The following is an 11,772-nucleotide window of genomic DNA, read 5'->3' on the forward strand; positions in this document are numbered from 1 at the left end:
TGCAAAATTCTACCATGTGATTTCCAGCATTATTTCTGTGACCAAGGCCAAATTTTCTAACTACCTGTGATTCTTCTTTGTTTCCTACTTTTGCATTCCAGTCACCAGTGATAATTAACACATCCTGATTGCACGTTTGGTCTATTTCAGACTGCAGAAGTTGATAAAAATTTTCAATTTCCTCATCTTTGGCTTTGGTGGTTGGTGCATAAATTTGAATAATAGTAGTATTAATGGGTCTTCCTTGTAGGCATATGGATATTATTTATCCTATCACTGACAGCACTGTACTTCAGGACAGATCTTGAAACATCTTTTGTGATGATGAATGCCACACCATTCCTTTTCAAACTGTCATTCCCAGCATAGTAGATCATATGGCTGGCTGATTCAAAATGGCCAAAACCAGTCCATTTCAGTTCACTTATGTCTAGGATATCAACCTGCATGCATTCCATTTCATTTTTGACAACTTCTAATTTTCCTAGATACATACTTTGTATATTCCATGTTCTGATTATTAATGGATGTTTGCAGCTGTTTCTCCTCAATTTGAGTCATGCCACGTCAGCAAATGGAGGTCTGGAAAGCTTTACCTTATCCATATGAGTAAGGCTGATTTTACTCTGATGATGCAACTCTTTCCCAGTCCTGTTTTGAGAGTCTTCTAATCTAAGTGATTCATCATCCTCCTCTCTATTAGACAATGTTTCCAGACTATTCATAAAGTTGCCCAGTAATGTATCAGTGTTTCTCTGCTATTCATAAGGTTTTCCCCGGCCAGTTCTTTGAGAAGCGGATGGCCTCCTCCTTCTTCCTAGTCTGTCTCAGTCTGTAAGCCACACTTATACCTGTGCACCATGTGCACCTGCTGGGTTTGAAACACTGGTAGCACAGCCTCAAGACTCACAGCAACACATCACCACAGTAGGACAAAGCGACAGACAAGTCTGTCTCCCTTAGCTGTTGGAAACCTCTCCAACCTCCCCTCACCTGGATCCCTACTGCTGCCTCCTCGTTCTGTCCCAGTCCCCCTGGCCTTTTTCTGTCCTCTCCCATACTTCCCCACCTTGCCACTTGTGGGGCGTGGCCTGGGTTCCCTCCGCTCACCTGGATCCCTGCAGCTGACTCTGCATCATACAATTATGTAAATAAAAACAAACCAAAAAACTACACACAGAAGATACTGGGATGGCACTACAGAAAATGTTCGTTTGTTCCATGCTGTAAAATTATGGATGTCCTTTTTCTTTTCCTTCTATTTCAGTGCAATTTCCTTAATTTGATATAATATAGATATGTAACCGTTACAATGAAAAAATGAATTTTCTTTAAAGGAATTAATGAGTAACAGCTAATAATTAATTAACGTAATTAATAAATGATTAACACAAGGAATTAATGATTATCAACATAACATATTTGGAACAGTGAATCACACAGACTAAGTGTTCAATAACTGTTAGCTATTGTCATTCTTTTTTTCTTACTCTATAGCTCTCTTCCCACTTCCTCCCCATGGTTACCTTTTCCCTGTGTCCTTCCCTCCCATGCACTCCTGCCCCCTGAGCTGTCTCCCTGCGTAAACGCCGCCCTTATGTTCTCCCACAATTGATCACTCCAAGGAGTGCATCTACCTGATGTACCTCATATGCCTGTCTGTTGTTTGGCTGGAAGTCACAGGAGTGACTTCAGTTCCAGACCTGAACAGTGACCAGGGGCCATAGCCTTGGGGTCTCACCAGGCTCTATCAGACCAGCAAACCTGGTCCTTTTTTTATGATTTCAAGTTTTGTTCTATGTTGTTCTCACACTCTATCCAAGATCTCCTGCACTGATTCCCCTCTGAGTGGTTGACAATGGGAGCTGGACACCGTCTAGTTCTTCTGGTCTCAGGGTCATATAGACTGAGGATCACACAGTGTACCAGTCCCTTTGACTCATTGTTTCCATGGAAAAAAAGGAAAGAAAACCTCACTGCTGTGGCGTCAGATCCAACTCATAGCGACCCTTCCTTGGGTTTCTGAGGCAGTATCACTATGGAAGTAGGTTGCCCAACCTTCCTTCCAAGGAGTGGCTGGTGGGTTTTAACCACCAGCCTTCTGGTTAGCAGTCAAATACCTTAGGCCCTACACCACCAGAGCTTTGGTTTTCTTCATTCTTCTTTGCTCTCGTTGCATCTAGATGGCTGCCTGCAAGCTTTTTACACCCCAGCCGCTACTCACCACCACAGGGTGTGGAACAATGTTTTTGTTGGCGGTTGAGCTTGATGTCCCCTGCGACCATGATCCCAAGCCCACAGGTCCAACTACTCGCTCCCTCAGGGTGGTTGGCTGTGACTAAGTAGTTATCATAACTTTGCCCCTGTTAGCTCTATTATATATTTGGACAGTCTTACAGCATGTACAAATATGTACGTAGAAACATCATGTACCAACTTATATATGGTCATGGGTATATTCCCTTTTGTCTAGACATCCCTGATCGTTCAACTACCGTCATTATTACAGTTTAGCAGAAGAACAGCACAATTTAATACAGTTCAGCTCAGTTAAGGGTACCCATAGTATCTTAGGGAACAAATCCCAAACGCATTCATCATGAGTAGCTGTTTTCCCACCTGATCGTGTACGAACCACTTTGGAAAAGAAAACTTCACCTTTCAAGTCCACGCCCTCCCTGCCAGCCCGCTGGGCTCACAGGCACTTACCTGCATGGGAGAGACGGCTGCTGCTGGGGGCGTCTTCATGGGGCTGGGACTGAGAGGCGTTCTTGGGATGGCAGCTGCAGCAGGACTCGGGACTGCACAGGTGACAGAATAAGAAGCCAGTCGTGACCGCATTGTGGTGTGTGCTACGCGGGCTGCAGACGCATGTCAGCGCCAGCCCCTCGAGCTCTGCCTCACCTTATCAAGACACGTTCATCTGCCCAGTTACACAGGCAACTGATGTGGTCCTTTTAATGATGTCCAGGTAACTTACAGGTTTGCTACTTTTTTCAAACACTACAATGAAGACTCTGTGTGAACATGTATGTTCTTTAACATCCACAATGTGTCCTGTGAGATAGGCCGTCACGCAAACACTGTATTATGCACAGTTGCAAAGCAATCTGTACATAAACCCCTGTAGAAACTATTGTAGCAAATCCCACAGAAGCTGCCGGACAAAGCCTGAGAGTTGTAGTCCTTGGATGGGAGGCTGGCCACGCAGGGTGAGGGGCTGAGATTGGGTGGGGCTGCGCTGGCAGCCAGATTGGGACTTGGCACACGTCTGAGCACAGGGCACGCAGGGCCCGGGTGTGCAGGTGCCAGGAGTGTAGCTGGCAGCAGCAGCCCTGGATGCCACCACTCTGTTGGCACAGCTGCTTCTTGATCACATATAGCCATCACCACCCTGGCCCAAGAGCCCACAGGTGACCTGGGCCTGGCCGCCACCACCACCACCCAGAACAGGGAGCCCATGGGTGCCCCAGGCCTGGCCGCCACCATCCCCCCCCCCCAGGGCTGGGAGCCCACGGGTGCCCTGGGCCCAGCTTCCACCACTGCCACCCAGGGCCAGAAGCCCAAGGGTGCCCCGAACCTGGCCACCATCACCACCACCCAGAGCAGAAAGCCCATGGGTGTGCCAGGCCCAGCCACCCCCACCACCCAGGGCCAGGAACCCACAAGTGTCCCGGGCCCAGCCACCACCACCACCCAGGGCCAGGAACGACGGGTGCCCCGGGCCCAGCCACCACCACCACCCAGGGCCAGGAGCCCACAAGTGTCCCAGGCCTGGCCGCCACCACCACTACCCAGGGCCAGGAACGACGTGTGCCCTGGGCCTGGCTGCCATCCCTACCACCCAGGACAGGAAGCCCACAAGCACCAGGGCTCGGCTGCCACCCCACCCGGGGCCAGGAGCCCGTGAGTGAGCTGGGCCCAGCTGGCACTGCCAGCCCCCATGGCAACAGCAGAACAGCCACTGCAGGTGCTGCCCAGCACGGGGAGGGAGCGGCTGCCAGGCGGATGGGTGGAGCCAGGAGGAGCCGCTGCTGGGTCTGGATGCACCCTGGAGTCCCGCTGCATGCTCACGCTGGGGGCTTGGGGTTTTAAAAACCATTGGGGGAAATAATAAAACTAGAGCTGCCGTCCTTGTTCTGAAAGGCCCCTTACCAGACCACGGATGCACAGGAGGTTGCAAGCTACCCAGCAGTCCTTAAGTGACACGTACCTGTGTGTCTATCTCCATAAACCTGGGCTACTGCTATAATTTTATACAAGTAACACGTGTGTTATATGTCGTCTGCCCATTGCTCACCCCCTCATGTGTTCTTTTCCTGGGCATACTATGCACATCACATGTGTGGGCATGTTATTGGTTGGGGCAGTGGGGAGGAAGATGTTATCTATATAAGAACTTCAGGGTCTGTGAACATGGCGTTTTCAAACTGGAAGATGCCCTGTCCTCCCAATGGCTACTAACACACATTTCTACCAACAGTACACGCGGCCCAGATGGTGTGCAGGGTGCGCACGTGACCTTGATGGCGTGTGGGGGTGTATATGAGATGTTTGATCTGCTTTTAAGTCCAAGCAAACAGATCTGTGTACAATCCCAGGACACAGACCATAGAAAATTCTACCAGTGCTGGAGTGAATTCCCGAACAACTGTCCGGTATCTAAGCCCTACAGCAAAAACACCCCCAAAGCTTCTGAGGCCCGACAACAGCGGAGCCTGATGCGTACGGACATCCGCCTGAGCGCCGTGCTCTAAGAGCTCTGTGCAGGGTTCTAACTGACAACACCAACGGGAATGAGGGGCGGGGACCTCGGGGGTGGGAGTCCGTGCCGATGGAGGGGGGAGCAGCTGCACCACCCTGAATGTCACCCGTGTCACTGGCGGGCTGGGTGGGAACTGCTGAACTGATGCATGTCCTGCTGTGCATACTCTCAACAACAAGAACAAGTCAAGTTTCAAACAACTCACTGCTACTGAGCTGGACCAGACTCATAGCGACCCCTCCTTGGGTTTCCGAGGCAGCATCTCTACGGAAGTGGATTGCCCAACCTTCCTTCCGAGGAGTGGCTGGTGGGTTTGAACCGCCAGCCTTCTGGTCAGCAGTCAAGTGCCTGAGGCACTGCATCACCAGAGCTCCCACTTAAAATTCAGAAGGAGAAAAAAAAAGCCAGCCCTGGCACTGTGTGTGGCCTGCTGCAGGGGAGACTACACTCTGACGGGGTTAAGGAGCCAGGTTAAGATCTCTGATGTGGACGGATCCTGAACCTCCTCCCAGGAGTCCCCTTTCCCTGAGCCTAATGGGTTGACGCTCTCTGACGTCGGCTGAGCCCGAGCGAGCTGGTAAAGCCTGACCCAGCTAGCCTGGAGAGTACAGGGCCAGGGGTACCATATGCCCTCACGTGGAACCAAGTACCTTGAGAAGCGCTGTCGAAGGACTTGATGAGGGTCTTGACAGTGGGGGTCGGCTCCGACGACGTCGAGGACCTCCTGCTGAGCCCCATGCCCTGTCGCAAGGCCGCCAGGTCCCTCTCGACAGCATTCATGTAGTTATACACACGGCCTCGCTCCTCCTCCTGCCTGGGAACACAGAGATCAGGAAGCTCTCCCATGTGCACCAGAAGGTCTCGGTGACCTCTCCCAGTCACAAAGCATGAGCCGGCATCCAGGAAAGACACAGAACTGCATGGCGCTCGGAGTGGACCAAGGGCCTGACCTAAAGCTCTCACCCACTTGCCACCCTCCAGGAAACGGTCCTGTCTTTACACTGACTCATCCTAAGTGGCTTAAGTAACCATCATGTTCCAAGTTCATGTGATAAGTGCACAGTGAGGACACAGTTATCAACCAGAGGGAAATGGGAAGCAACGTGGCCAAGATCCCAACTCAGGACAGGGAGGGAGGTCCTTCCCAAGGGCCTGGGTGGTGATGTCTGCACAAGCGGCCCCGGACCAACCAACCAGGCCACGCATGCACGTGAACACAAGAGGCCTCAGACCGACCAACCAGGCCATGCATGCGTGTAGACATGAGCAGCCCTGGACCGACCAACCAGGCCATGTGTGTACATGGACACAAGCAGCCCCAGACTGACCGACCACACCATGCGTGCACGTGGACACGAGCGGCCCTGGACTGACCAACCAGGCCACGTGTGCATGTGGACACAGAAAGCCAAAGACCATGCTCTGCAAAGAGCAGAGCAAAACCACTGTCATCTCCAAACAATCTCCACAGACGGAAAAGTAAAGCTGACATCCGCATTAGTAACCTGACTCCCAAAGACGCTTCAGCTTGATGGGCCTTGAGTCACCTAGAAACTTAATTCCATTTCCATCCTGGTGGGCGCCCTGTCACCCAGCTGGCTAACAGTCCTGGTGGGGAATGACGGCTGCAGAGCTGCACACATCACAGAGCCGTCGAGGGCTTCTCCAGGATGACAGAAACAATGCCAGGCCCAGGAGGAAGCATGGTCTCGTGTCGCCAGCTCTTCCAGCCCAGCCTTTGTTCTCAAGACGCACCCCGGGTCTCACGCTCAGCCGGCCGGTACGATGCGAAGTTTTACTAAAGAATCAATAGCGATAAGCAAACCTTTTGGTCTCAGGGCCCCTTTAGACACCTAAAATTTATCCAGGGCCCAAAGGATACTCGTCTATGGAGACTGTATCAACTGCCTCTTACTATATTAGAAATTAAAATGAAGAAATACCTAGAAGTATTTAATGAGTTAAAAAATAAAAATAAACTGGGACTTAGTAACATACAGGAGCTTTGGTAGCACAGTGGTTAAAGCAAGCCCACCAGATACTCTGTAGGAGAGAGATGAGGCAGTAGGATTCCATGAGGACTGACAGCCTTGGAGACCCTCTGGTGCAGTTCCACTGTGTCCTCTAGGGGCGCTGTGGGTCAGAATGGACTCCAGGGCAGTGGGTGTGGTTGGGGCTTTGCTTCCCTGAAGACTGACAGCCTTGGAGACCCTGTGGGCAGTTCCACTCTGTCCTCTAGGGGCGCTGTGAGTCAGAATGGACTCCAGGCAGTGGGTGTGGTTTGGGCTTTGCTTCCCTGAAGACTGACAGCCTTGGAGACCCTGTGGGCAGTTCCACTCTGTCCTCTAGGGGCGTTGTGCATTGGAATCCACTCCACAGCAATGGGCTTCATTGTTTTATATTAACATAAATATCATTTTTATGAAAAAAAACAAACAATATTTTCCAAAAACCTGAATAAACCAGTAATAAGTGTGGTGAGACGTTTTTCATCCCTGTAAATCTCTGCCTGTTTGGCCTCAGAGGAGACCGCGGGGTTTTCATCCTGCTTCTGCAGCCTACAGGAGGGAAAAGAGGCCAGCCTCGTGCAGATGTGTAGCAGGAAAAGATAAGGCTATGTTCACAGTCTGCTCAGACAGCTGCTCTTCTCCTGCCAACATCAGAACTCAACAAGGGCAGTGACCTCCAGCTGCTGCAGGATGGAACCTGAAACCTTACGGATGAACACTTCCTACCTCGTCACTGAAAGCCGCTTGTCAGGCCTGTGCTCTGAATGGCTCTACACCCGCTTGTGACCCTGTGACCTCACGCATGGGTCATACACTGGCGACACAAGTTTTATACCATAGGAGAGGAATCACCACCTCTCTCCAGGTCCTGCTTATTAAAGAGGCCAAAGCAAGGTGGCTGGGTGGCACTTTTCTTGGGGCCATAGCCTAGAACTGGAAGTAATAAAGGAGGCACCTTTCAAAACTGTACTGAAATGTTTCTCTAAACTTGCTTCCTGGGACAGCTTACAGATTACGCCAAGTACAGGATCCCGAGCACAAGCAGGAACGTCACTATTCCACACTCACAGACGGCATCTCCTCGTGGGGCCCGGCGCCCATCATAAGCACCAGCTCACCTAACACTGCATGGGGCTTTCCATCAGTCTCTTGCGTACACGGAAAATGCACTGCTCTGGACATGCGTGTGGCATCAAATAGAATGGGTCGAAAAGCCTCACCGGGCACCAGGGAGGAACCCGCTGTGTGCTCTCTACGGCGGTCATGTCAGCAGGCAGCCCATCCCTGCAGAAGGACCCCGTGAACCCACTGTGTGCTCTCTACGGCGGTCATGTCAGCAGCAGGACCCATCCCTGCAGAAGGACCCCGTGCTTGCTGAAGTGGAATGCCAGTGAGGAAGGGGAAGGCCTCGCCGAGATGGACTGACCCAGGGGCTGCCCCGTGGGCTCCAGTGCAGCAATGACCAGGAGGCTCTCAGGACCGCGTTTGGTTCTGCCGCACACGGGTCGTTATGAGCCAGAGCTGACTCGACAGCCCGATGATAACAACTACGGTCTCTACCCTGACAGCGAAAGCGTGCTGCTCACTGCCCTGCACACACCAGTCACAACCGCATTCGATCCTTACACGTCCGTGAACGAGGTGAGCTGTGTCCATTTTCAAGATGAGAAAACTGAAGCTCCGGGCGTGGAGGGCCTGGCGCAGGATCACACACCTGGCAGGAGGCAGAGCCCATCCTAATTAGGAGGCTCTAAGCTAAAACACCGAACAGGCTGGGGGTGGGTGGGGGAGGACGCGCAGGGACGGTGATTCCAAGAAAGCCGTCCTGCCTCCCTCCAGCCTTGCTGGGTAGCGACTGGGGCCCTGAAAGCTCGCAAGCAGCTATCTAAGTGACAACTGCTGTGTGTCCTCGTCCAGAGAAAAGAAGAGTGAAGAAAATCAAAGACACGTGGAAACAGTCCAAAGGACTAGTGGACCACCTGAAGTTCAGCCTCTAAGACCCTGAGACCAGAACCGGAGGGTTCACGGCCACTACCGTCAACCATTCGGAAAGGGATCAGGATTGGAGATCCTGCATGGGGTGGGAGAAGACTGTGGAACAAAATTCAAAATCATCAAAAAGCCCACACTTACTGGTCTGCTGGAGATGGTGAAACCCCTGAGACAATGGCCACTAGTCACCCATCAGGCCTAGAATTGCACTCACTCCCGTGGCTTAACTCTCAGCCAACAACAGACAGGACTACGAGCTGAACACCTGCACCAGAGGGATGGGCGCCCTTGAAAAGCAATCAGAAAGAGCCGTATTCACAGTGCTGCTTCACAGGTGGCTTAAAATGAGGCCCAGAGAAGTTGAGTTGAGTTCTCCCAGGAGACCCAACCCGGTCACTTACAACTCAAGTTCCTTCCGTAAGGCCACAGCACACGAGCGGACTCCTAGAAGCAGACGCACACCCCGCTGGGCACCAAGCAGACTCCTAGAAGCAGACGCACACCCGCCGGGCGCCGAGCGGACTCATGGAAGCAGACGCGCACCCGCCGGGCACCGAGCGGACTCGTAGAAGCAGACGCACACCCACTGGGCACCAAGCAGACTCACGGAAGCAGACACACCCCTGCCAGGCACCTAGGGGACTCGTGGAAGCAGACGCACACACCCTCGCTGGGCAGCACGTACTTGCGTGACTTGATTTCCTCCAGCTCTTTGGTGAGCTTCTCGCTCTTCTCCTGAGCCTCATGCAGGCGGCGCTTCAGGTCGCCGATCTCCTCCTGGGCTTCCGACTTGATGTCGTTGGCGATGACCACAGCCGTCTGCAGGTCAGCTTGAAACTGCCGCCACTCTGCGGACTCCTCCTGCGGGAAGAAGCTCAGGCTTTGTCTCTGGAAGGGAGCCAGGAAGGGGAACTCGGACGCAGTGCAGTTTAGGGACAGATGCTGCACTCCTGAGGGGTGATCCATGTGTTTGTAATTCCAGAGCACTGCCACTACCCATTTCTGTACCAGGCAAGGACATCGTTATCACGGTCCTTGTCCTGAAGGAAGGAGCCCTGGTGGCACAGTGGTTAAAGCACTCGGCTGTGCACTGAAATGTCAATGGTGCAAACCCACCCATAAGTCCACAAGAGAAAGATGAGGTGGTCTGCTTCCATGAAGGCTGACAGCCTTGGAAACCCTGTGAGGCAGTTCCACTCTGTCCTCTAGGGGCGCTGTGAGTCAGAATGGACTCCAGGCAGTGGGTGTGGTTTGGGCTTTGCTTCTGTGAAGACTGACAGCCTTGGAGACCCTGTGGGCAGTTCCACTCTGTCCTCTAGGGGCGCTGTGAGTCAGAATGGACTCCAGGCAGTGGGTGTGGTTTGGGCTTTGCTTCTGTGAAGACTGACAGCCTTGGAGACCCTGTGGGCAGTTCCACTCTGTCCTCTAGGGGCGCTGTGGTCAGAATGGACTCCAGGCAGTGGGTGTGGTTTGGGCTTTGCTTCCATGAAGATTGACAGCCTTGGAGACCCTGTGGGGAAGTTCCACTCTGTCCTCTAGGGGCGCTGTGGGTCGGAATAGACTCCACGGCAGTGGGCTTGGGTTTTGGTTTACTCTCAATGAGCAGAAGCCTCTCCAGCTGGCCTGTCCACTGCGACAGCAAGCACTGCATGCTCAGTAATATTAAGGATGACAATGTCAAGCCGCCCTTCCTCATACAATTTTAAAGCAAGTCTTCTGAAAATAAATACATCCTGCAAAAGTCACAAAGCTTTACCTCTGAGCAGCTCAGGATGGTGTGGGAATGGTGTGTGACCCACACTGAAAGGTTTCACAATGAAACACTGTAAATACCCTGACATCAAAGACCAATGAGGGGAAATGTCGGAAGTAAAGGAAAAGGAAGAGGAAGAGAAAAAAACAAACATCTGCTCAACCCTCCACAGACGGAGGGCACAGAGGGGAGGTGCCGCTAAACCCTCCACAGACGGAGGGTACAGAGAGTTGAGATGCCATGAACCCTCTACCTTGCACCGTCCCGCGAGGAATCCCCCAGGTCTGTTCCTCAGGGTCCCCACAGCATGGCGGCTCCCCACCGTGGAGACAGCCCACAGACCAGCCTGACTTCTCTAACACATGATTCCTTCATTCCTCTTCCTCGGGCTGCGGCTACCACCTGTAACTGACTGACTGGTCCTTCGCCCCGCATCTAACACCAGCCCCCACGAGCCATGACGGCATTCCGTGGCTCCAGTGTCCTGTGTCCGACGGTGACAGGGCACACACGGCTGTACCTCATCTCCCACAGGCTGGTATTCCAACGCAACACACGCGCGGCTTTACCATACCCGCAGTCTCCTGTGCAGCGTCTTTATTTCTCGTTCCATGTCATGCTTCTGGTCCTGGAGTTTTTTAACTGTATCTGCAAAACCACCAAAGTGGAAATATTTAGAACAGAGCCTGTGTTCCAAACGAATGTTACAAAGGGAGAAGGCACTTAAATGTGACATTCAAAGAACAAACAACCAAAAAAGGCCCAAAGACATACAGAAAAAAAGTGTTGTCCAATCCAGTCATTAATTACCCAGGATAACTGTCTAAAGCAAACATCAAGGTTCAGTCACAATTTCCAGATCCCTCCCTGCCTCACTGTCTTAATTAAAACAGAAAGTTCAGTAAAAGCACCTGCTGAAAATGCACACACTGTGGAAACATCACCAGTCACACTACTACCCACTGTTACTAATGGGTCAAAGACCAGGGTTGTAACTGATGCAAGCATAGCTCACACCCTGGAATAAATTCCACCCCAGGGGAATGAGAACAATTTTCACTAACGTTTACATATTTTGCTATTTCAATTAATCCCACACAAAATCCTTCTACAAAAGAAAGAATATATTTATAAAGTAAAACAGTGAAACCAAACCAAACTGCACCCACTGCCATGACGTCAATTTCAACTCACAGCGCCCCTAGAGGACAGAGTGGAACTGCCCACAGGGTCTCCCAGGCTGTCAGTCTTCA

At 52.0% G+C, this 11,772-nt stretch overlaps 1 protein-coding gene across 1 annotated transcript in view; it reads right to left on the reverse strand.

The window, feature by feature from the left end:
* Nucleotides 1-11,772, reverse strand: part of SPECC1L (sperm antigen with calponin homology and coiled-coil domains 1 like) — an 85,348-nt gene that overhangs the window by 59,888 nt on the left and 13,688 nt on the right. The window contains exons 5-8 of the mRNA XM_007957392.2: nucleotides 11,094-11,167; nucleotides 9,452-9,627; nucleotides 5,416-5,579; nucleotides 2,710-2,801 (exon numbers count right to left, since the gene is read on the reverse strand). Of these exons, the coding sequence (XP_007955583.1) occupies nucleotides 2,710-2,801; nucleotides 5,416-5,579; nucleotides 9,452-9,627; nucleotides 11,094-11,167 (506 nt within the window). The remainder of the gene's footprint in view (nucleotides 1-2,709; nucleotides 2,802-5,415; nucleotides 5,580-9,451; nucleotides 9,628-11,093; nucleotides 11,168-11,772) is intronic.

The sequence above is a fragment of the Orycteropus afer genome, unplaced genomic scaffold, assembly GCF_000298275.1.
Source record: "Orycteropus afer afer isolate SDZICR_OR568_19922 unplaced genomic scaffold, OryAfe1.0 scaffold00744, whole genome shotgun sequence".
Lineage (NCBI taxonomy): Eukaryota > Metazoa > Chordata > Mammalia > Tubulidentata > Orycteropodidae > Orycteropus > Orycteropus afer.